At 37.7% G+C, this 25,777-nt stretch overlaps 1 protein-coding gene across 4 annotated transcripts; it reads left to right on the forward strand.

The window, feature by feature from the left end:
* Nucleotides 1-11,915: 11,915 nt before the first annotated feature.
* ZNF800 (zinc finger protein 800) lies at nucleotides 11,916-24,058 on the forward strand. 4 transcript variants are annotated; one of them, XM_061372927.1, is made up of 5 exons: nucleotides 11,916-12,088; nucleotides 12,743-12,853; nucleotides 15,098-15,193; nucleotides 18,579-18,722; nucleotides 21,822-24,058. In XM_061372927.1, exons 2-5 carry the CDS (start codon nucleotides 12,793-12,795, stop codon nucleotides 23,591-23,593), a joined length of 2,073 nt encoding a protein of 690 aa, XP_061228911.1. In that variant the 5' UTR covers nucleotides 11,916-12,088; nucleotides 12,743-12,792; the 3' UTR covers nucleotides 23,594-24,058. The 4 variants fall into 4 exon arrangements, with proteins under 4 accessions (XP_061228911.1, XP_061228912.1, XP_061228915.1 ...); XM_061372928.1 differs by having other exon boundaries at nucleotides 12,746-12,853; XM_061372931.1 differs by lacking the exon at nucleotides 11,916-12,088 and adding an exon at nucleotides 12,257-12,342.
* Nucleotides 24,059-25,777: the final 1,719 nt, after the last annotated feature.

Here is a 25,777-nt window from a genome sequence, read left to right on the forward strand (position 1 = left end):
TAGTTGTTTTTTATTTTCCCCACCTCCAGTGGTTCCAGGCCTCTTTCTGAAAGATAATAGATATCACAGTTTCAGACAGCTGTTGTGTATTTATAATTAGGGTATTTTTACCTCACGTACTGGTATTATACTTGTCATGACTTAATTTTGGTTGGTTTTACTGAAAAGTCCTTCAGTATCTTGAAATCCCTCTGGATTCCTTTTTAGGCAGTTTTATGTTTGTCTAGCATGCATAATAGTTCATCACCTGAAAATTCTGTTCTTTTACAATTCACTCCTTTTCCATATGGTTATGTCTGCTTTACACACCAGAGATTCTACTTTGTATTCCTAGGGGGTATCCACTGGTAATTTCTTCTCATTGCAAAACATACCTTTTTTTTAACCTTGCTTTTATATATTATTTTCAGAGTAACTTATTTAAGTGCCTTTGATAACAGCATGAAAAACATATCAATCAGATGACATTTGTTATTTCCTTCACAGATCTCTAATAGATTGGTAAGGAATAACATCCCCATAGAAGTTCTGCTGTCTCCCTGTCAGCATGTTATATTTATCCATGTATCTACTAGGATAATACTTCATTATGTAGAAAGAAAACTGATTGAAAATACAGATCACATTTATGGGCCAGTAGTACCCAGAATTTCTCCTGGAGCTTGTTTTAAGCTTGGTGTCACAACTGTCAGTATCCAGATCTCTGGCCCTAAGAGGCTGATTTAAACCACAGGTTATATACTGAAGAACTACTGCTTAGCAATTCATGTTTGTTTGAATTTCTTTACAGCTCTGGGATGATTCCCATCTTGTCTGTGTGATTTAGTTTGGAAAATTTTATTAGTTTGTTCTGAAACGTCTGTCATTAATAGTGTGAATTCAGAGTTCCTCAGACTCATCACTCATCAAGAATGGCGTTAAGAACTGCACTGACCTTCTCTTTAGTGAAAACTGATGTAAAGAATTAATTTAGGTTTTTCTAATACAGTTTATATTTGTTGAGTGCCACTTGTGATCACTGATCAGTTCCACTGATGGTCTGGTGAGCTGCTTCTTTTCAGTGTGGTTAAGATGGTGTTGAACATCTAGCTAGCTTCTTCAAAACAGTGTTTTGTTTGTGATTTCCCATTTGACTTCATAGGCCTTCTCCTTCTGTTTTGGGTTTGCTCTCGTTTTGGGGTTTTGGCTGTTTTTTTTTTTTTTTTCTTTTGCACACGGTTACATATTTTTGGAAGTTATTTCTGCATTTCAGTATCTTCCTTTCTGGCTTGACCACACTAGTGCCAGTTTTGTTTGAAAAGCTTTTGTTATCTTCTTAATTGAGAGTACTCTTTGACTCTTGACCTGTAACATGATGTTGCTATGAAGTCTCCAATCCAATGCAAACTTTTTAATCTGCTTCTTTCAAATTTTCCTTTTCTTCTCAAAATTCGAATGTTACTGTTGATGAAGACTCACCTCATTTTGTCTATAACCTTTACCATCTCGAGATGGGCTGTGCACACCTGCTTCCTGATAAACTGGGGTTCTTAATTGCATGACAGCAAATAATTGAAGTCTCTCATTATTATAATTTTCTACCTCACTAACTTCTTCAGCAGTTTGTAATAACTGTCACCATTCTGGTAATCTGATAAACCGTAGCTCTAATATTATACTTCTATGTAGGAATATAATCCATGGAGATTCACACACACACACACTGGTAGAATCTTTACCTTGTTCCCCTTTATGATTTTTTAAATTAATAATGCCTGTGTGCCACCCACACAGTGTCTATTCTTACCTGAGATCAGAGTTTCTCATTTCAAAACTTGAAATATATCTTTTTGTAGACTACTCTTTGAATTCATCAACATAATTTTGAATTCTCATTCTGGCCTTCTGTGTGCTTGCAGATCCTTCAGCTTGAAATCATCTACAACTTTAACAAACATACCAAGTTACGAATGAAAGTATTTAATGGCATTGAACCAGGAGAGAGTTTTAACATAATTTTCTAGTTTGACTGTAAACCATAAATTCCCTTTGTTTGTGGTTTTCTAAACACTTAAGTTTGTTCATGAATGAGAATCCCACAAAAGTAAACATCAAAAACCGCCCTGAGATCCTGCTAGATTCCACTTCTCTTTTTCTCAAGGTCTATTACTCATTAAGAAGGAAATTAGATGACTTGACGTGATTTGTACTCAGCAGGTATATGTTGGCTTTTATATATCCCCTTTAGCTTCTAAATACTTTAATAATGTCTTCCATTACTTGCTTCATTATCTGGGGGGGACTGAAAATAAACTGGCAGTTTTGTTGAATACTTGTCTTTTTTTCCTCTTCTCTAAATAAAAATAGTGCATTTCTGCTATTCCAATGTTTATTTCTTATAATACAGGATGAGTTAATGTCAATGTGGAATTAATGGAAACAACTATTCCTTTCCTATGTAATAGCCCAGGGCTGCTGTAGTCCTCTATGGGTTATAGCTTACTCCTTTGCATGTAACTAACTGAACTCACTAGCTGTCTGGGAGCCAGTCTGTGCCACATACTCCATGTGACAGCAAAAGCTGGAAGATGCAACATGTTCACCAGACTAGTGAAAAGACCAAATTAACTTGTTCAGAACTATTCTCTAGTATCTATACTGCTTAATGCAATGTGATTATTAACTGTGCAGTAGTTCAAGGAGATGTATTATAAGTGAAGCAAATGACATAATTAATCTGAGAGGCAGCTGACATGGTGCTTGGACAATATATTTTGAGTGGCCAGTAAAAGTTATTAAGTTATTTTTGAGAAAAGTGTACCAAACTTATGAATGAAAAATGCTGATTTGCACACCAACTTTTTCCTTAACACATGAAAAAAAAAAAAAAAATTGCAAAAAGTTGTGGGATAAGAACAGTTTGAGCACAAGTAATGATGCACTCCTTCATGGACGAAGTATCCTGCTCCAAATTATTCTCTCCTCTGCCAACCTCAGTTCACTTCAATTTCATTAGCATAAATTTCATTCATACAGGTACTGTCAAAATGTGAAAGAGAGACCCAGCAGGTCAGTATCATAGCAGATCAGTCCTGCTCATTATAGGAATTCATTCTCTGAGGTCTGATTCCTTGAGACTCTTTGTCATTGCTTTCTAACTCCAACTTAATGGAGGCTGCTGAAATATGTTGCTACTGACGTAACTGCCCACTTTTATTGCTGAATACTATTTCTGCCATCAGTTCCTAATCTTCTGATTCCTGATTTTTTAGTGTATATCTTTCTTAAGTATTCGTGGATTTTGAACACTGAAACAGGAACAGACTTGTGTCAATGTTTTCTGCCACATTTCGTTGTACAGTCTTTTCTGTCCAGATTTATGTTGTGTTTTGTATCTCCCAATTTGTACCTTTATTTTATTGTCATTGGCTTTATTTTAATGAAAGTGTCCTTTATTTTAGACTTCTAGTCCAAATTAGAAATGCTATGTACTGCCATCCAAGAAGCAAATCTAATTTGCAGTACAAACGCAAACTGTATTTAGCTTTAATGTACTGCCAATCAACTGCCTACCTATCTGAATAAATCTCTCATTTCTTTTTGCTTTTCTACAGTTTCAGCCTCAACTACCTAAGGAAGCAAAGTTTACTCTGTTGCACATTCTGAGTTGCACAGGTTGAGTCTTTCAATAGCTTTGGAACCTTCTGGAAAATTTCAACCAATTTTGACAGAGTGATCAAGGTCTCAGTGTTACAACATTCCCACAAGCTGACTGGCGCCAAGCATAGTGTAGAAACCCAATCAGCCTACCACCGAGGGCAGAGCTGCACCTCAGTTCATTTACATGGATATGCCCTCTCTTAGACATGTGCAGACCAGCTTATCAGCTGCCTATCACTAGTACACGCTAGGCCACATACCATTTCTGTTTTCTTTCAGTAAATCATGTGATTCATCATTTGTAGTCTTTCCTTATACGAAACAGGTTTTTATGCTAATTGGGTTGTGTTTGGCTAATTTAAATGTTGCATTTCTAAAATTTCTTATTCTGAGGGCTTTTGACTGTATTATTTCTGAAATTCAGATTCTTTTTTTTTGGCTTTCATGGTTTCTTCTCAGACAAGCGGGTACTTGTATTTGTTCCTTGATGTTCAGTAATACCTTGCAAGTTTGCTAATGAAATCAGAATTTCTCAAACAAATGTAAAAGTTTGCTATTGTCCTGCAATATAGGACTTTATTTACATACAGACACATACAAAAATAAGTTAATGAAAATGGCTGCTTCCTTTTTGAATAGAAATAATCTTGCTGTTTCTGGATTTGCCAAGCGCTGTTGCTCTGATTAGACCTCAGGTCTGGGTGCTTATATTTATGCTTCCTTTTTGCTTTTACTACAAAGGCCAAGAAAAGAAAACGGGATAATTTCATTATAAGTCATAAAACCACAGGAAACTTGGCTTAATGAAACCTGCTGCTTGTAGAATTGACTACCTATTCTTTTTTGGCTTCTACTTCTTTCTCCCCTTTTCTGGCATACTTCTTGTTGGCCGTCTTGCCTGCATTATTTTTAAGCTATGCATCTGACTATATCCTTTCATTCTAAATCTTTCCTATGCTTTTCCCAGTTCTTTCACCCCCTCCTCATGCATCTTCACTTTCCTTCCCTTAGACTCCTCCCAGATATATTTCTCTCAACCTCCTATTTCTCTAAACTACCTCTCACACACTATTGCTTCCCATCCTTTCCCATTCTATATCCATACAACTGCCTGAGTACATACAGACACATGCATACACACAGAGAGAGCAACATATGCCCTTGTCCAGTTTTATCCGATACCTTCCCATCACCAGTACATTTAGAGATAAGTTTAGGAGTATACTCCTTTAACTTCTCCACTGAAAGGATTAGGAATTCTTCTATCTTCTGTCCCCTCCCCTCTCTCTTCAGTCTTCGACAGTCTACATCCTTTGCCATGACCTACAGAAGAAAGAGACAGATGGCAATGCTTTATACTGATTTTAAACTTCAGCAGATTCATAAATAAAAATAGCTTTTAGTTACACTACATGGTACAGAAAGTGATCACCTTGTGAATCAGCATGCTAGACAAGGTCTACATTTGGCCTCAAATTGCTTATCCAGATGTATTTTCCCCCATTTCCTAGTGTACATCACAAGTATAATTAAACCCTTAAAATATATATGCCTCAATTAAATGATTTCTAAAAGCATGAAACTCACTGTATTGCGTATATGTTTGTATTTTCTGTTAGTCAGTTTAATGAGTGATGAGAACATGAATTAATTTGACTTTATGTTCATCCTACAGGAAGACTGTGCAGGGAAAAAAATCACTGGACTGGATGAAAACTGAATGTGGTAGGAAGTTGCAAATTAATGATATAATAGCGTAAGCAAGCCTTAATTTTTCCTAATATATTTTATTAATTATTTTGTTACATTAACTCTCTGGGCGGTGAGAAGCATACTTTTTACCTTTTTAACCCAACTAAGCAGGTAACAGTAAGTTACAAGTTAAAAAAAAGTAAGAAGGTGAAATATTTACATGGAATGATGCTTTTCTTAAAGAAAGGTACACAACACAAATTATTTTCAATTGTAATTCATGCTGTGTTTGCTAATGATCCATGAGGAGGAAACAAGAATATTGGAACTTCTTGGCTAGTTGAGGTTAAACTCCCAATGGCACAAGTTGCCAAGTCCCACTCAAAACCATCCAAGCTATGTCTTCAATACAGTTAGACTGACTTTTCCTCATAAGACAGAGTTATTGACCACACTGATATGATGATTCAGAATGTCTTCTTGGTACAATACGGTGGTAATTTCTTGTCCCTGCAGTTTGCCAAAGCTTTCCTTCTCAGATTATTTTTCATTATTTTCAGCTGTTTCTAGGTGCACAAAATTATTCTTAAAAAAAAAAAAAAAAGGAAGAAAGAAAAAAAGCCTTTACTCTGTATGCTATCCAACTCTTCTGCCAGAAATCACTGTCAGAAGAAGGTGAAGCACTGAAGTGGGCAACCTGGATTCCAGTCCATGTGCACCCTTGCTGGAGACTGAACCACCAGCTCAGACTTTCCACAGAAGTGCTGTAATCATGAGCTAAATACATCCAGGGCAGAAAATTATTCCTGCCTCCATGTGAAGCTCTGTCACTGTGCAACCAGGAATCATAGCTGAAGAGTGTATAGAGAAAAAAAAGGAATAGTTTGAATCAAATGATAACAAGGATCTCCTAAGGGAGAGATGCATTGCAAATTGTTCCCTTTGCTAAACTTTACAGTAGTGCACTAGAAAGCACAGAAGGGAATTAAATCTCATGAGAAGTCTCATTAATTATGAGCTTTACTAACTTTGTAAATAAATGAATTATGGGTAAGATAATTCACATAGCAGTTTATATTTATCCCAAAAGTGTAATGAAGCTTTGTGTTAACTGGGGAACAGAGCATGAAGATGCAGCTGCTTGTTAGATTGGACTACATACTGACTAGGATTCAGAATTATTCTAGCCCAGAGATTTTCCATTAGATACTGTCAAGGCTAAAGTATAAACATAGTATAAACACTGCAATTATGCAAATGTAGATGTGATGCAAATATAACTGAATTTAAAATTCCCCAAAACCATGAGGCATATAATATACACAGTTTAAAACTGAATATTATAAGCAAGCTGCACTGGGTTATAAAACAGCATCAGGAGAACTAGTTCACTACTTCACTTCATTGGTAGTGCATAGGAAACTTTTAATGTACTTTTTTGCAGTGACTGACCCAAGAAAAAGCAACCTGGAGTTGTCTGACAGATCCCACCTTTATCTGAAAGTCAATATGTCTGTGCTCTAAAGACTTGCTTATTCATTTCCCATTTAAGCTTCACTGGATATAAATAAATAAACAGCATTGGGAATTGCAACCAATTGTTTTTCTCTTTCCCAAGTTAATCTCATTATTAAAAGAACCTGCTTGTTTTTGTTAATCTCTCTTTAGACTCCCAGCTCGTGCATTCCTTACTGAATTATGTGCCTTGTGCTTAACAAAAGAGGTCTCAAACTTGTAGTTTAGAATTTAGAAATCAAGGTCTCCTGCTTCCCTGGCAGTGTTCTACCCATCTGGCCATCAAGGACTCAGAGACTCTAACAAAGGAGTCTTAATGTGCCTGAAATAGTCTGAATTGCTTTCAGACTTCTATGTCTAAAATTTGTTTAATCTGGGGTTTATGAATGTACAGTTTATCATGGGATGCTTTCAGTGAGAACATTAGGTGAAACTACTCCACATCAGTAAGACAAACTAAGAGTGACATATAAAGGAATGCTGGAATATCTGCATTTGCACTAAAACACCTTATGACTGATTTGTGACATTGCTTGATTAGCAAGTTGTGCATGAGATCCTCCAGAGTTTATGCCACTTCACCTTTATCTCTGAAAAACTGAACTGTGCTCAGTGCAGCATTCACTCCAACTTAGAATTATTTTCTCCTAGGAAAAACTACTGTGAAGCCAGGTGCTTCATCCAAGATGCATCCCAAGTAGAGGAAAAAACATCAGTGGCCACAGAGCATGAGGAAGAGTTTTACTAATCCGATCTTACAGCTCTTAGATGTATAAACAGATGGCAAGGCATCTCAGGAGGTGTTCCTACCAGCCCTTTGGCAGAACAAAGCCTCTCAGTGGACACTAAAGTACTATCACAGTGATTTGAGATAATGCTTCGATATCCTCTACCAAAAAATACCACCCTTGCTAGAATAATTCATTAAACATTTTGGAAGCACAATCCAGTCACTAAGAGAAACTGTTCTGATTTTTGGATTTCTCAAAGCCATTAACCACAACAGAGAAACAATTAAAAAAGAATTTGATCACCAAGTGGTAACGAAAGTCTCAGTTCAAAACATCTCACCAGTTCCGTATCATTTAAAAGGCAATGAATAAATAAAGATGCTGTTTCAAAGTCTGCTGGCTATATTGACATCAGCCAGAGAACAACAGCTAAACTCCAAAAACTCTTCCCTAATAATGTATTTTATGCCTACAATTCACATGAAATAGATCAAAAGTCTTTTCATCTTTACCTTTGTTATATGGAAGAGCATCCTGCACCTTTTAACACTGAATGTGAATTACCTGTGAATTTTCATGTTCACTGAAAACAAGATAATTCTTGTGAAGAACTCTGGTTTTCAAATCTCTTTTACTGTCATTGAATCTTATCTATAGAAGGCAAAAAGAATATTTTCCCAGGTTTTGCCCCACCATTTTTATTCAGTAAGTGTTATTGAATAAATATTTAGGTAAATATTAGATTCCAATTATCATGATGGGATATTTCATTTTTAAAATTCAGACAACATCCTCTGCTTATTCTTCATTTATACAACAAAACAAATTGGATCTTGGTTCCAGTTTATGGTGCTGGATGAGCAACTGCAGCAGTGTGAAGTCAGCTTTACTGGCATCTCTGGTATCTCGATAGAAACTTCTCACACACAACAGCCAGTCACTGGCTGAAAGGACTCTGCTCTGCAAAGCACCCTCCCAAAGGCATCTTCTGCTAGGTCAGGTGGAACTACCTGATCTGTGCTGGCAACTTTTATAAGTAACAGAGACACGTTGTGAGACTGGCTGCCCGACTGGTCAAAGTTTGGATGTATCTCTTCACCCACATCACTAATTAACCAATTATGAAGTACATTAGAACTAAACGAGTTAAACACAACAATAAACAGATTAAGGTCTTTACTCACAAACAAGTTACAAGGTCAGTAAGTTACTGAGATTTATATGCTCCTGCAGCACTGCCCATTAAGAGTGGGACACAAAAGTTACAAAAATGCATTTAAGAGAGAGTAAGATTTCAGCTGCTATTTGGCCATCATCCAAAACAAAGAAACTCCACTTCCCACCAAACTAAATAATAGAGTATTTCATCTTAATTTATTTGAAATTTCTAAAACTGGAGAGGGGGAAGGCAGAAGGGCAAATTTTCCTTAATCCATGTCATTCTTTTTTATGATGAAATGAATGGCTCTGTGGATGAGGGAAAAGCAGAAGGTATCATTTACCATCATTTCAGCTAGAGTATCCACATGGGCTCTCAAGGAATCCCTTTAGCCAAATCCAAGTGTAACTGGGTGGGAAGACTACAAGGTATGTATGCATAGCATACAGCTGTCCGGCTGTCAGGGTCAAAAGGGCTGCAGTCCGTAGTTTGAAATCTCACTGGCAGTTAGTTGTGGGTGGTGTTCCTCAAGGAGCAATAATATTAAGGCTAATGCTGTTTAACACTGTGATCTGGATGATGAGATGGAACTCACCCTCAGCAAAAGCATGATGTGAAACTGGGAAAGTGTCTGATGTGCTGGAGGACAGGGCTGAAGACCTTGAACAAGCTGGAGAACGGGCTGACAGAACAAAGTCTTGTACCCAGGACAAAAAAAAAAAAAAAGCCATGCAATTGGACTGATGAGATAGCAGCTCTGCAACAAGGGACATGTGAGTCTCAGTGAAAAAACTGAACAAGAATCAGCACTGCACCTTTAAGGTAAGGAAGACTAACCACATGCCATGCTACATTAATAGGTGTACTGCCAGCAGATGAAGGGAAATTACTCTTCTCCTTTACTTGGCATTTGTGAGGCCACATCTGGAATACTGTGTCTAATTTGGGCTCCCAAGTATTTAAGAGATACTTAGAAGCGGAAGAGTATTCAGAAGGTGACAAAGTTGGTTCCAGAGACTGAAGCATGACAGAAACAGAAGGAAGTTTCTTTATCTTGGAGAACACTGAGAGAGGATATAATCCCTACCCTGCACTGAGCAGGGAGTTATTAAGAAAGTTAGACTATTTTTTTCAAACATGAACAGGAAAAGGACAGAATGGCTATAATCTGCAAAAAGAGAAATTTTGATTGCATAGGCAGAGAAAAAAAAAACACATTGAAAGTGGATAAACACAGAAGGAGAAACCCAAAAGAGCTATGGAATTTCCATATTTTCAATACTCAGTAGGGCAAGGCTATGAGCAACCTGACTGGACTATGAATATAGTCCTGCCCTGAGCTAGCAGCTGCCGAGATGGCCTCCAGCCTAAACTGCTCTGAAATTTCGAGCTGGCCCTCAGCAAACGACTATGGCATGCTAAAAAATGCCTCACTGGGATGCTGAAGTGAGGAATACCATTGCCACTGATTTGGACAGGCACTCTTGCTCTCCAACAGTTGGTTCCATAAAGTGGTTCACCTGCACTGGATTCTTTTTCTCTTTATGTCTTTAAGCACTGTCCCCATTAAGTGGCTGGATCTTGAGAAATGTTAGATTTTATCAGTAAAGTTCAAGGAAGAGATGGAAAAACTACTGCTGGACAGCCCACCTCTGAAGACACCATGTCTTGCTAAGGCTTTTCTGAGGCAGGAGTGGACTTTTGGATGATTATTTTTGGAAATGTATGAAACAGATCTCCCTTTTGAGACTATGAAGAATGATGGTTGGAATTGTATGAAATCAAAAAGATCATCAGAATTCTGTTACTTCAAGTCTTTCTGATGAGAGTTTACCAGGAAAGGGACAATTATGCTTGCCTCTTTTTTGTGATAGCTGGTAGCACTAACACGCTAGCTAAAGTTGTTACAACTGTTTCAGTCACTTGAAATACAACCGAAAGTGTCTGAACTCCCATTGCTGAGTTTATGATTTGCATGTTGCTTTTCTTTCTTATTTTTTGATCACTCAAATTTATATTGGTAATAAGGCTACTAAAGTTCATAGTGGCCAGGTAGAGTTTAAGCCTCATCCAGTCTGTGTCTATGACACAGCAGGGGTCAGGATGCAGTTAAGCTCATCAAGGTGAGAGCACCTCCGGACACATGTAAAGACTTGAGCTTGGTTGCCTAACATGAAGGTTTCAACTGACTTTCGCTGTACTTCAGACGTTACTCGGCATTAGGCTGTTTGAACTCTTCTCTGACATTTAAGGTGCCTCCCGTTTATTAACCAAAACCCAAATGGACTTTATGGAGTCTGAATCTGGCCTCCTGCTGCTTTGGAAAAAGATGACTTGCTGGTGAAATCAATGTCCATCTTTTAAAAGAAGGCTTTATTGCTTCAAGTTTACGATCAGAGATGGTAAGCTCTCTGCATGTCTGATCTGAGCAACAGCATGAGATACCTCACTCTTAACACAGACAGCAGATTTGACTTTAAAACCATGAATCCCATCTCCATTAAGAATTACAAGCTAAAGCTTGTCACATTGTTTCCATATTAGTATCATCGCTCAGCATGTTTTCTGTAATCATGTGCTTATGCCTTATATTTCTTTAAAGTCTTTTTTCTAAACAACACAGGCTTTTCCGTAAGCAGAAGACTAAATCACATCCTTTCCTTTGGCAAAAACTAAGTATTACCTTTCCACCAACCCAAGCTGCTGAGGGAGCGTAGGACCAAGCGGACACCTTGTGAAAATGTATGTGGAGACACCAGCTGCCCAGCCATTCACTGCAGTGTAGCGATACACTCCACAAAGCTCTCCCTCACGAGTTTTTTCTCCAGGTGTTGAAAACATTGATCTATGCTTTTGCGTGGTGAATTTACTACTACAACTAGTGTTCGGTTGGGGATTTTTAGTGTAATAAAGGAGAATGGTCTAAGATGGGGCAGAACCGCCACCTGAAGTGACGGTGGTTGCTCCCACGGTGGCATCCGAGCTACGGTGCCTCAGAGGGAACGGACACATCACCGTCCTGCGCAGCGATGAGCGGCGAACCTCCCTCCCGACAGGGACGAGGATAAGGACAACGCGGGCTCCTGCCGGCTGCCGGGCCCTCCAGCTCTCTCAGCCGCGCCGTCCCGCCCTAACGGCCGCCGCGTGGGGCAGCGCAACACCTGTGAGGCCCAGGCGGGCGGGGGGCCGGTGGGAGCGGCGCGTGCGCACTGCGCGTCCCCTTGCCGACAGGCCCACAGTCACTTCCTGCCCCTGTGCCCATCCGGCTCCGGGGTCAGCGGCCGCCGCTGTGGCGGGACAGTGGAGAATAAAGTTACGCTCGGGGCGAGGGAAGCTGGCCGTCCGCTTCCAGGTAGGGGTTCCCTTGCCGCGCCTTTTCGTTCCCGCCGACGGCAGTTCGGCGCCCGCTGTCACCTGCCGGCCGCTCGCCCCTCCCCGCTTGGGCTGTCGCGTGGTGGGGCGGCGGGCGCGCTCGGATCCAGCTCCGGCGGGGCAGCGGGGGACGAGCAGGGGCTGCTGAGCTGTCGGGGAGGCCGCTTGTTCCTCGCTCCCGCGGGAGCTGAGGGACGCTGTCCAGGCAGCAGGACTGCGAGAGGAGGGCTGGAGGTGGGGACGGAGCGCGGCGCGGCGGGAGAGAGGCGCGGCGGGAGTCGCTCGCTGTGAGGGGGCGCGAGGCCGGGCGATTAGGCTGGGCTCGGCGGGAGGACGGCGGCTGGGCTGCCGGTGACTGCGGGCTCTCCTACCAGGCCGGGGCACAGGTGGCGGCGGGGCCCGGGCGGGAGGGACGGGAGGGAACGGAGCGGCGCGGCCGGGCGCGCCGCAGCGGCCGTTGCAGAGGGCGTTGTGAGCCTGCTGTAAACAATGGAAACTTTCTGCTGCGCGAACGGTGCCGCTGCCTCCTGGCCTGCTCCGGCCGTGCCGTTGTAGGAAGTGGGTGTGCGGGGTTAACGCAGGCCTTCCTGAGCCATCTGCCGCTCGGGGGTGACAGTTAATGTGCTTATTTTAGCAGAAACGAGCTGCTGGATGTAGAAGGAAAGTAGCTCGTGCCCACGGAAAATGCCTTTGAGGGACAAGTGTTGTCAGACTGATCACCATCACCATGGATGCTGTGAACCAGGTATAGTTCTATGTGATGCTTTGGCGGTTTTGATTCTCTGCTCTGTTAAAAGCTTGTGGAAACTCTTGTTGTGTTGTCAATGTGCATCATCAGTGACAATGTTGGCTATAGAAAGTTTCTGAATTTTGTTTGGTAATTTTTTTTAGTATTCCTCAACTGTCATGTTAAATTTATTTTAGGAAGATAGCTTCCGAGTGCCTGCAGGATGAGCAGTAATCCCCAAACCACCATATGGGCATTGTGCGTAGTGAGAGAGGAAGGCAAGAATTTGTGTAGAACAACTGGGTCTTTTGTTGCCAAAAAGTGTAATAGTCTGATTTTTTTTTTTTTTTGGTAAAAATGACGATTCTGTCAATTTCTTACATTCATTATTAATGTTTTTACTTTACGTATCTGGGTGAACTTGAAGATGCTATTCTCAGAGGATTAAAAAAAAGGTCCTGAAATGTCTGTTTGCATTCCACTACTGTGTGACCTGAAAGATGCCTTCAGTGGAAAGTGTAATGAATACTTTGAAGGTTTAGCTAACTTGCTAGATTTTATTTTCTGCTTCTAGTAATTTTTCTGTCTACTGTTACTTTTTGTAGCCTAAAAGGAAATGTGGTTCTTTTCTTGTAGCCTTGTTGTAGACCATGTTATTTGGATGCTTTCACTTGTATTTTGAAAAGAAAGGCATCAGTTGAGGAATTAATAGTTGAAAGCACGAGCATGGCAACTTTGATAATGCTCCTTTAATTAAATGTAATTTGAGAGTAGGTATTGTTTGCAAGTAGAAACAGTTCTTTGTGTTTAAGATGAGATGACTGTGAGTTGTTCTAGTGCTTTAAAAAAGCTAAAATACTTTTCTTGACTTACAAATAACATCGGTGTGTTATATCTACTTCACGTATGTCACTCCTCTTGATGTCAGTGGGTGTTGCGCATGCATATTAGAGTCAGTATGCAACCCCAAATATACTATTTTGAAGAGCAGGGACTAGGCCAGTAGAATACAATATATCATTGTGTTAGAGATCCCCAAACGATTAGCTGATTTGTAATGGTTGTTATGTGTTCCTGTATATAATAGTATGTTATGGGGCCAGCATAGTTGGAGGAGTGTTCTTTCTATCGTTCTTTTCTTAGACTGCTTTTTTTTTTGATGTTCTTTTCAGCTTGAATTTATTTTTAACCTTACATGTTTTAGAATGACTTTTCTGTCAAAATGCATTTAATCTATTTGCACTTAATATCTCGAAGTAATTTTATACGACGCCTCTAATGCTTTTTATCAAAAGTAGCTTTCTTAGAGATGCTTGGTGCTTCATTTAAAAATGGAAACCTTACAATGGGGTTAAAAATAGAACCAAATGAATAAAGTAGGAGCCAGTTTACAAAGTACAGAGTTATTTTGTCAGTAGAAAATGAAAAAGACCTAACTGACAATTTTGCGAACACATGTTTAATGCTTGAGTAAGGCTCTTACTTAAATTTGGGTTTTCCTCTGAGCAAAACTTAGTTGCTGTATGCATATACAGCAGTGGGATGCTGCTGATAATCATAAATACTGCTTATTCGAATAATAGTCATCCTGATCAGTAAATGTTTTGGTTTTAGTAGATTTTACAAAGCTTGTGATGTGGAATGAAACTTCATAAATAAGGTGTACCTTCAACAGTTTGCTTAAACCAAAAGCATTTCTTTAATGTGGTTTTATTGGTAAAAATATTATAATAGTTCTTTTTGGTATATACATTATAGTTACACTTGTGCTTTTTTTCTTTTTTTTTTTTTTTTTCCTGATCACTGCTACTTTAAATTTGGATTTTGTGCTTAGATGGTACTGGTAACACTGAAATCAGATACCTGCAAAGTACAGTATTTGGTAATGCTTTTTTGTACATCTGTTTCCATTTGAATGGTAGGAGTCAGGTGGATTGTTCTGGGGAGCTGCTTTAATTGACACAAGTTTCTAGTGGGCTACTTTGGTTTTATATATGGGTTTTTGTGCTTGATAGACATGACTTTGAATACACATTTTCTTTAAATCAAAATGACAGCAAACTGTCAGAGGCATCATGGCTGGAAAATTCAGTATTGGATTTTTTTAATTTCAAAGTAGATGAAAATTTTTGAGTAAGGCAACTTTTACTGCAGTCCCGGTCTTTCTTTTTAACTAGTTTATTGTATGCATAGAAAATCCACACTTCAGTAAAAATCACTTGAGTGTTCCCTAATGGCTTATTATTCTTTCATGTATTTCAGTGCACCTGTTGGAACCTGGTGATCCTCCGTTATTACAGCAGCCTCTGCAGACATCAAAATCTGGTATTCAGCAAATTATTGAGTGTTTTCGATCAGGTATGGAGCTGTGTCTATTTTGTGAAAAGTGTATTACTTGGTTATAAGAGTTATGTATATTTAGTATATTAACCACCATCTGACTTTCTACATTTTTTGCAAACTGTGTGTAGGTTTTTGGTGTTAGGTGCTGTTCCTTTCTATAAGGTTTTTTGTATAACGTAGTGAAGGTACAGCTCCTTGCTGTATAAGTATCTCTCAAAAACATTAAAAATCAGTTTGTCGTTCTACTTTGTGTAATCACTCCTGCTGTTATTAATGAGTTCATCCTAAACTCCTGAGGTGAAGAGAAAATTTAGTATTTACCTTGAACTTTTCAGAATTGCTTTGTCATGTTACTTCTAAGGTGTTCCTTATTGGTTTTAGGAGTTACAGTACATAGCAGTGAACCTAAGAATAGCAAGTGAGCATTTGGGTGAGCATCCCAGAGATTATTGAAACCTATGTTCCTATGATTTTTCCACATAGAGTTATTTTATATATATGAAAAGCTTCACTAGATGTGAGAGTTTTCACTAATAACCTGTTTTAGTTTGGTTTGATTGCCTCAGGCCTCATATATGCGTGCCAGGCTCCTTTTGCTCAAAGCAGATTAATGGAATCTCTACTGGTAATAGCACAAAGTAGCTGAAAGTACTTTGTTTCTGGGCTACTTCTAGGTTGTCCTCACTGGCAGGTGTTAAATGGGTAGTTCACATTGACGTCTTCACTCACCTGCATCAAGGAAAAAGAACAGAAGGCAAAAGGACTTAGACCAGGATTTTACTGCTTAGTTTTGAACAAACATTTCATTATGGAAGGAAGCTATTCTGATTCTTGTGATAAAGGAACAGAAATGAAAGTCAGATTATTGCCCATAACTATTTAGGTGATTTTAGCAGAATCTTCTGTCATCTGCAGCATCAATAACAGATGATTTTTTTTTTTTCCCCCTCTAAAAATGATATTGCTTGCTAAAGGCATGAACTTTGGTATTTCTGCCAGAGAAATGTTGGTAGCAACCAGTTTTCTGTACTGATTTCTTGTGACTATGTTGTTATCCTGGTGTCAACATTTACAACTATTAGCATAATTTGACAAAGTATTACCTTCTGCAGTTAGATCTAACTACAAAATAGAGAAGGCTTCAGTAAGCTGGAGGGAACATGTGCTGTTAAGAGGCTGACTGCTTGTTGATACAGTCTGCAGTTGGGTCAAGAATAAGGAGATTTTTTTTTTTTGGGGTTGTTTTTTTTTTTTCCCCTCTGCCTGCTGTATCCACAAAACCAGTGGATAATTTAAATTTATTTGCTATTTCTATAAGTCCCTAAAGGTCTACAGTTTAATTCAAAAGGATCAATTATTTTTTAACTCCCAGCAGTGAAAAGCTTCATAGTTGTATAAGGATGGTTTGAAGCTGGAGTGACTACCATGTCATCTAGCCTGACCTATGGTATGTCAGAAATCCTTTAATCTCACTCAGATTCTTAAAACCAATAATTTGGATTAGACAAAAACATTTTAGTCCTGAACAGAGAAAGACTGAAGTATCAACGTAACAAGACAGAGAACAAGGAACTTGTGTGTCCCTTGATTGGGAAACAGTGATGATTTAGCTGATCTTTTTTGTTTTGTTTGTCTGGGAGAGGGGTTTGTGGCAAGGGCATCATCAATAGCAAGTTTTGGCCAAATTTTGGATTATTTTGTGCTGTCACCAAATTTGAGGCCTTTTGTTTGAATTATAGTTTGGCACCTTACTGGAATTCAGTCTACATAGAGCATCTTCAGTTTTGTTCAGATGGCTTTTTTTCAGTGGTTTTCTATATCTGCAGAAATTCAAACATGATAGGTGAGATCCGAGTAAACAGCTTGCTTTTGGGGGATATCTGTCCAAATTTTTAATTTAGGGTTTTCACTAAATCTGAGTATTTGTTCAGTGGTCTAAAAATACAGGTCAGATGAAAGCGACATGGTAACACTTGAAGAAAGAGCAGTGAGAAGAAAAGATAAGGTTAGGGCTGAGGTCTGAGAAAGGCGTAGGATGGGACAGAAACTGTACAGTAGCCTCACTTAGTCAAGTTTGGGTCCCATTTTTAAGCAATTGTTGACTGAGAAGATGTCATGCTTTGCTAAAAGTCAGTTGTGAACAATGTACTATTACTACATCAAGAAGGAAAAAGTTGCCTTGGTAAGACCCATTTGTATTGAATAACTATTGATTGCTATGAAATTATTAATGTTTGAAAGGGGTTTATTGAGGAAATAATTCTGCAGTCTGAATTTGATCTTTAAAAGGAAGTCTTTAACAGAAGTGTCTGATGACAATAAATTTGAACTTCAGTTTCAGCTTGAAGAATGTCTTGATACTGTTTCATAGTTGTCTCATACTATTTATTTTCTGGTCTAGTTTATGGCTTTGCTTATTTAACAAATTTTGATTAATTTTGGCTAATTCTGTTTTAAGAAGAAAAAAACAAGATAATAAGGTGGATTTGATTAGCTAGTGTTTCTAATTTGGAGTGGGTAAGTATTAACAATTTATTAATCCATTGCTAATTGTAGGCCTAATTTTTGTGAGATCGGAAATGAAGGAGTGAATTTGAAGTGTAACTTAAACACTGAATCTTTTTAGTTCTTCAAGCATGGGAGGAACTGGATACATCAACAATACTAATCAAGCTGTATCCATGGGGAATTTCTGAATATACAGTGTATAATAGTCTGGATAACCTGCATAGCATATTTTGTCACACTGCCTATGCTGTAATAGAAAAGTTGCCTACTTAAATTATATGTATTTTCTTTTCAGTAGGCTCAAAAGATGTCTACAGTTCTACTTTCTTGCCTAAAGATCATCATCTTGATCTTGGGTCAGATTCTTAGATGTAGTTAACATTTCTTGACCTGTTTGGTATTCTCTTACATTTATTGTAGGCTCTATTTTTTTTTTTTTTTTGCCTTGCAAGGTACTGTTTTTACATGAAGAAAAGCTGTATGTATCTTTTTTTCTCAGCACTTGAATAAGTTTAAAGAAGGAATACTGCAGGCTTCTTTAAGTGCTCTAGGTGCTTGTTCTTTCTTGTTGGGCAATTATGTTGCAGCATCCAGATACTGTAGCATGGACTCCTTCCTAACGTTACCTGCTAGTTTTTATCATAAATCATCACATTTTCCCTGTAAATTGTGATTGCATAATCCTTGACTTTCTTTTTCCAATCTAGCCTTGTTTTCATAGTGAAACTCTGAATACGTGTCATAAACTTAAGAATGTAGTAAAGTAGTATTAACACAAGATTAAATGCTGTTACAATTGTCATGTTTTAAAGTGTTACCATTTTCGTGGGATGATGTGAATTATAAGATGAACACAAAACCTTCCTTAAGTGCAATGTTTCTTTTATTACAGGAACTAAACAACTTAAACATATCTTGTTAAAAGATGTGGACACTATTTTTGAGTGTAAATTGTGCCGGAGTCTCTTCAGAGGATTACCAAATTTAATTACTCATAAAAAGTTCTATTGTCCACCAAGTCTCCAGATGGATGACAGTAAGTCTTACTAATTGAAATGTTTAATAAAGCTCTCTGAAACTGAGAAACTTATCTTTCTGTACCATTTATACAAACATGCCAGAAACATAGTGCAAAAAAAAAAGTGGAATTAAATTTCAGTAGTAACATATGTAGATAACTTTTATGGTAGTAAAGAAGCCATAGCACGCGTTTACTATGCATTAACAACCAAGACCGTTGTTAATGTCATAATTTGATAACTAGTTATATGTCCAACCTCTTAATGGAGAGCATCCCTGTTAACACTTTGTATTCCTTCTTCCCCTTTTTATTTCCTGTTTTTCCCTCTTTACTGTGAAAGATACCAAAAAGCATGCCAAAGGACTGGGAAATTAGTCTTGTAGAAAGGTATAGATCTAAGAAAGCTTTTCAGTTTTAGAACAGCATAGTTCTGACGGACTTTAGCTGGGTGCTCTAAAGTGGCTGGGATCAATATCCAGCATGTTCTCCTGTACTTGGGAAGTGCTCAGTGTCATGGACACAGTCCTTCAGTCCTACTCATGAAGCACAGACTAAAAGTTCACCATTTTCTTTGAGGACCTGTGCTTCAACAATACGGTCTATTTCCCACTGCTTCAATTCACTTTGGTCTGCAATAAGATATTCTCTGATCAGGCTGAGCCCATCACCTTTGTTGTCGAAATCAGACTTTATTATTAAAGATGATAATGAAAGGATAAATTAGTATATTTTTATGGAAAAAGTTCATTAAAGTCTTATTCCAGTGATGACTTTTTGTTGATCTGAGTGAAGCTGAATAATTTGGAAATGTGCCAGCATTCAAAAATGTTTTGTAAAGCTTTCTAATTATCTTGATCTCTTGACTAGATTAACATAGATGCAGTGAGACTTCTTTTCTAATTAATGCATTTCTGCCTCAGTATTTACAGAATTAGGATCAAACTAAGATGTACATAGGCAATTCTTTTCCCATATTGTGTCAGCTAATGTTGTCAAGGAGAAGGTGAGAAGGCTAGTGCTGTCACCTTCCTTAAATGAGTGTGCTTGGCCAGTTGCAGAGAGTCACAGAGCTTCCCTGTGAAAAGGGGTGAGGTATATTTTCAGAGCAAGGTTAGAAGTGCATCTGACTTAGATGCAAAAGTTCCTAAGCAAAATAAGAGTACCCTCAGTAAAGATTTCCCATCCAGCTCCTGACATCCTAGCCTTCATTTAATTTGCTGGCTAGCTTTCATATTTTACTGCTTACTAGGAGGGATGTAAATGAAGAGAATAATACTACATGTTCTGAATAAAACGATATAAATACTTTTTTTATATGAAATTGAGTATGATGATTATTGAATAAAGTGGAAGGGTTGTTTGTTTTTGTGGTGGTGTTTTTTTTTTTTATCCCCCCCCTCCCCTCCATAAATTAAAGTTAGGAAACAAGAGCTGGAATAAAAGTTCAGCATCTTCGTGGTGAAAATCCTAGCTATAAGTACTTGGTTTATATAAAATTGAGTATGATGATGATTGAATAAAGTAGAAGGGATTTTTTTTGTTGTTTTTTATTTTTCAATAAATAAAAGGTAGGGAGCAAGAGCTGGAATAAAAGTTCACTATCTTCATGGTGAAAATCCTGATGATCTTTTTGTGATGTATTCTATTAGTGTAGTCATTAAGTGGTTTGAAAGGGCTTAAAGCAAGGACTTTTTACCCTTGTTAAAAATTTATATAAATAGTCGCATCTGAAACTGACTGCAAAAGGTGTTAAAAATTCAGTGTTAAAAGATGGGTTCTGAGTAACAAACCCAGCATATTTCTTGTACAGACACTTTTTATGTGTTGCTGGCAGTGTGGAAGGAGCAACCCTGACTAAGTGTGGGGTTTTAATTAGTTGTTACCAGGAATCATGTCTTCAGAATCATCATGGAAAACTCTAAACTGTATCATCTTGGTGGCTCACGATTTTGCTGTAGCACCTTGACTTCTTAGTTATGCCAGTGCAGATGCTTAGTATATCATGCTGGGAACTAGATCACTAACTAATTTGGCATTTAGAAACAGGATATTATTGAGGCCTCTAAAATAATGAATGACATAAAGGTAAAAATGGAAGTAATCATTTGTTTTTCTTAGTTTTCATAAATATATATATCCAGCAAAGCTACCAGACAGTATAATTACCAGTATTTCTGGTAAAACAAGATAAACCCCACTACTTAATATTGCGGAAGCCAAGAATATAAATACTTCAAAAACATAAAAAATTTTTTTTTTTTTTTTGGAAACTAGGTTTATTAGATTAGTACTTCAAAAGCAAACTTCAGCTTGAGAAGTTTACTGGCATCAGACAAACAAGGAGAATCCTTGATTTTTTTTTTTTTTTTTTTTTAAGTCCGTTCCAACTCTTTATTAGGGCAGAACACAGGATGAACCTTTGGTGAATCTCAATGAAGTTATTCTTTCTTAAAATAGCTTCTTTGGCTCAGTTTTTATTGTTTTGAGAAATTAGTAACATTTTTTGCCCCTCTGAATAATACAGTTTTTTTTCTGTCCTTAACATTTACCATCTTGCTATATCACTGAGCCTATTAACTGGTTTTGTATTACTATAAGCTTTCCCTGCCCCAGTGCTTAGGTTACACGGACATATCGTTGTTTCTTAAGGACTGTTCAGAATTTACGGAGAAGACCTTATTTCCAGAATTAGGTTCCTTTATTGTGGATGCCTATTTCCAGCAGTGGAAAATCCATTTCTAATAATACTTCAGACTTAGTTATACACGTGTAGAATAAGCTCAGTCATTTTTGAGTCATGAATGTTTTTGCAGTTGATACAGATTTTTAAAGATCTGTTTAATTCCAGGCAAGCTAATTTTTAGTTTAGGTGGCTATCACATTAGCATGCTAGAAGAGTGTACTTCCAGTATTGCCTTTTAATAAAAAAGTAACTTGTATTGATGCCATAGCAATGATTACTCGAAGTCTTTAAGTGTAAATGGTCAGAAACATAGTACAAGTACAGGATTTTTGTACAAATTTGATGACTGAATTGATACAGTGGTTAGAAGATATTTTGTAATAACTTGAAATTACCAAATCATTAAAAAATACTTTTGCCTCTTTTCACAGACCTCCCAGATATAAATGACAAACAGAGTCAAGCCATAAATGACCTCCTGGAAGCAATCTATCCAAGGGTAGATAAGCAAGAATATATAATTAAATTGGAACCTATAGAAAGTAATCAAAATGCTGTATTTCAATATCTGTCAAGGACTGATAGCCCAGATGAGAATGTAGAAAGCAGTAGTACCCCTGATCAAGCTCCAGTACAGATACAGGAACCCAGCACTGAGCAACCCAATACAGTTTCGGCTCCAGCTCCAGCCCCAGTCCCAGCTGGGGAGGCTGTAGAATTACCTCCAGCTGATCCTGTTACAAACAAGGGGATACTTACTCCTGAAGAACAGCCTCCAGCAGTAAATCCTGAGGTGGACTCTCTGGATAATTCTGATTTTGGCCACCAGTTGATATGTTGCCTTTGTAGGAAAGAATTTCATTCCAGACGGAGTGTACGCCGGCACATTCGAAAAGTGCACAAAAAGAAGATGGAAGAGCTAAAGAAGTACATAGAAACAAAAAAGAAACCAAATCAGTCCTCCGTGAAAGGACGAAACAAGAATGTCCTTGTAACATTAGGTAGAAGTTGTCCTGTGTGTTATAAATCTTTTGCTACAAAAGCCAACGTAAGGAGGCATTTTGATGAAGTTCATAGAGGATTAAGAAGGGATTCCATTACTCCTGATATTGCTACAAAGCCTGGACAACCTTTGTTCTTGGATACAGTTTCTGCTAAAAAATCTTTTAAGACCCGAAAACAAAAGTCGTCTTCAAAGGCTGAATACAACTTAACTGCATGCAAATGCCTTCTGTGCAAACGAAAATATAGTTCACAAATAATGCTGAAAAGGCACATGCAAATTGTTCACAAGATAATTCTTTCTGGAAAGAACTCTAAAAGAGAGAAAGGACTCAACAATACTGCCAATGGCACTGAAATAAAAGTAAAAGTTGAACCAGCAGATTCTGTAGAACCTTCACTCCCTTCCATTGCCCTTTCTCCACAGAATGAATTAAAGGGAACAAATAATTCAAATGAGAAAAAAAGCACACAGTCAGCACAGAAAAATAAAGTTAAACAGGACCCTGAAAACCCTAAATCAACCTCTAAATCAACCACTAAATCAACCTGTAAATCAACTGCTAAATCAACCTCTAAATCAACCAGTGCATCTGCTGCAGGTGGCCAGCAAAAAACCAGGAAGCCAAAACTTTCAGCTGGCTTTGACTTCAAGCAGCTTTACTGTAAGCTCTGTAAACGCCAATTTACTTCTAAACAGAACTTGACAAAACATATTGAATTACACACAGATGGAAATAACATTTATGTTAAATACTACAGGTGTCCACTCTGCTCTTACGAAACACGTCGCAAGCGTGATGTGATAAGGCACATAACTGTAGTTCATAAAAAGTCACCACGCTACCTTGGGAAAATAACTGCAAGTTTAGAAATTAGAGCAATAAAAAAGCCAATTGATCTTGTTCTAAATAAGGTGACAAAAAGAGGCCCTCAGAGGGATGAAACAAAACAGATTGGTTCAAAACAGGATGTCACCTCTAACTCTCCCAGTAAAAAGTACGAAGGAGCTGATGTTGGCATTGAAGTAAAAGTAACAAAAAACTTTTCTCTGCACCGATGCAATAAATGTGGGAAAGCATTTGCCAGAAAAGCTTTTCTAGAACATCATAAGAAAACTCACAAAGCAAATGTATCTCACTCACCTGAAGAAAATAAAACCAAAGGCAGAAGTACAAGATCTAAAGCTGTTGTCTGGTGAGGAAAAAAAGTGTTTTGTTTATTATTTTTCTTTAAAAGAAAACAAAACAAAACCACTGCCTTTATTTTGCTGTTGTTGATTTATTGCCGAAAACATTTTATGGTTTAGTGGCTTAAATACTAAGGTAGATGGCAAATTTATTTCTTACATGTTTTTAGTGTTTTGGAAAAGAGTTATTTTCTAAAATTGTCATTGTAGGAAGTTGGAATAGAACGTAGATTAAATTGTACTGAGTCAAATCTTTAAATTGTCTTAAGGCATCTGTCGTAATCAAGCTAATATATGTTGAAAATAGTAAATTTTTTAAATTAACATTACTTTTGTTTGGTTTGAATAACTTCACCTGTTAGTTAACTTCTCTGTGATACAGTTGATGAAGTACTAAAGAAGGTACAACAGCAAAAGCTGTTGACAGAAAAAAATATCTCTGTACTTGCTGGAACTGTCATTTGTGCTTTATTTTGGGGTTTTTTTTTCAATTTTAACGTATATGCTATATGCTGTCAACAAAAAGGGAACATGTTTCTGGAATGTAATTCAGATGCTTAATTGCTTTGATGCAACATCAATATGAGTTTGGTGCCTACGAATGCATTTTAAATCATCAAATTTAGAATTTGATTCTTTTAATGCTTATTTATATAAGCACAGGTTTGGAAACTTCTGGTCATTCTGTTTTTTGAAGTGTTCAAGTCGTATCAAGAATTTTTGTTTTAAGCCTAAGTACGTGTAGAAGTCTGGCCAAGAATTTTCTGAACTTCTTATATGGTACTCTGGGAACTTTTTGGCACTTGGAGGGGTTGTAACTTCTCAGTTTTCCATAGCATTCATGTTAAAGATGGCGTATTCCTAAAAGGACCTCTTTAAAGAAAAGGAAATAAGTTATGTTTGTGGTCAGTTTGTATTTCACAGTGGCCGACTGATGCCTGAAAGTTGGGGGATTGTACAAAAAATTATAGTGAGGAGAGACAGTAGAGATACCTACAGCAGTTTTTCAACATCCTTATTCAGAACTACCTTTCTAGCATATTTGGTGAAAAGAAAGCCAAGTATATGTGCCTTGTCCTGTATTTCAGCTCTGAAATAACTACTTCCCAGGAGGTAATTTGGTTTGAGTTCAGCTTTTATAGTGACTTGCCAGCCAGCTATGTTAAATTGTAATCTGGTGCTTTTGTGACTTTGTAACAAATCTTGGCTAAGCGGGACAACTTCAGAAATATACTCAGCTGGACCCGAAATTACGCTGTATTTGAGAGGAGGAGTGGCTTCTGCATTTTGATCATGAATTAAAAACTTAGCCTTATGAATTATTTATGTCATGTAATTTAAGACAAAATTCTATCGGTAAACTCAAAGCATTAGTTTATTTGCATTTCTCCTCAGATAGGTTCAGGTGATGTTAAGAAATTTTGAAGTCCATTTGATTAAAAAACCCTTAAGTTTGTTGTTGGAACTGCTAATACCCTGATAATGTTACTACAATGAAGAAATATTTTCATAAGCTGTTGTTTTCTTACTGAATTAATAACCATTTTGACTGTTCCTTGGACAGTGCCTCTTCCCAAGCACTGAAGTAGTTGAAATGCACATGTGCTTCTAAATTAGCAGTTATCTCAGTGCAGTTGAGGTTTGACAGTATAGAGCAAACTTTCTGAAATGAAAAAAGTACAGAGGCAAGTTAATGAGCAGCAGCTTTGGAAGAAGGATTTTGTTCCTTATTTAGGAAGTAACCTTCAGAGAGCTCATCGTGCATACTGGTCCTCCCTAGTAGTGCTGATTGAACAGCTCTAGCTTTTTTGTGATATCTGACTTCGGCAAATGTTGTGTTATATACTGTTTTAAATTTATTTTAAATGAATGTATAAGAGCAAACAACGTAGTGTATATTGGCTGAGTTGTACTAATTTTTAGTATTTGCCATAAAATCCATTTGTTCAGTTTGACTGATTTCTGTGTTCTGGGACATTGTGAATTTCGCTGTACTGAAGTTGCTGCAAAGATCTCCAATTTTTTTCCATATGTGGTTCATAGGAAAACCTTGTAAACATCTGGGAAGTTTACAAGCATATCCACATTCCTCTATTCTTTTTTAAAAAAAAGATACACAAGCACTTTAATGGTAGTTGCAGTTTATTTTTTCAGTTTATTTTTTGAAAGATCAACACACTAATGTTAATATGAAGG

This window comes from Neopsephotus bourkii, unplaced genomic scaffold (assembly GCF_033783945.1).
Source record: "Neopsephotus bourkii isolate Nb327-2 ecotype Australia unplaced genomic scaffold, CSIRO-AGI_Nbou_v1 NB_1624, whole genome shotgun sequence".
NCBI lineage: Eukaryota > Metazoa > Chordata > Aves > Psittaciformes > Psittacidae > Neopsephotus > Neopsephotus bourkii.

Excerpts from the sequence above, each read along its gene's own strand:
- ZNF800 (XM_061372927.1), top strand. The coding sequence starts at position 12,793 with ATGCCTTTGAGGGACAAGTGTTGTCAGACTGATCACCATCACCATGGA. Across the intron at positions 12,854-15,097 it reads CCATGGATGCTGTGAACCAG|TGCACCTGTTGGAACCTGGT; the intron begins GTATAGTTCTAT and ends CATGTATTTCAG. Across the intron at positions 15,194-18,578 it reads TATTGAGTGTTTTCGATCAG|GAACTAAACAACTTAAACAT; the intron begins GTATGGAGCTGT and ends CTTTTATTACAG.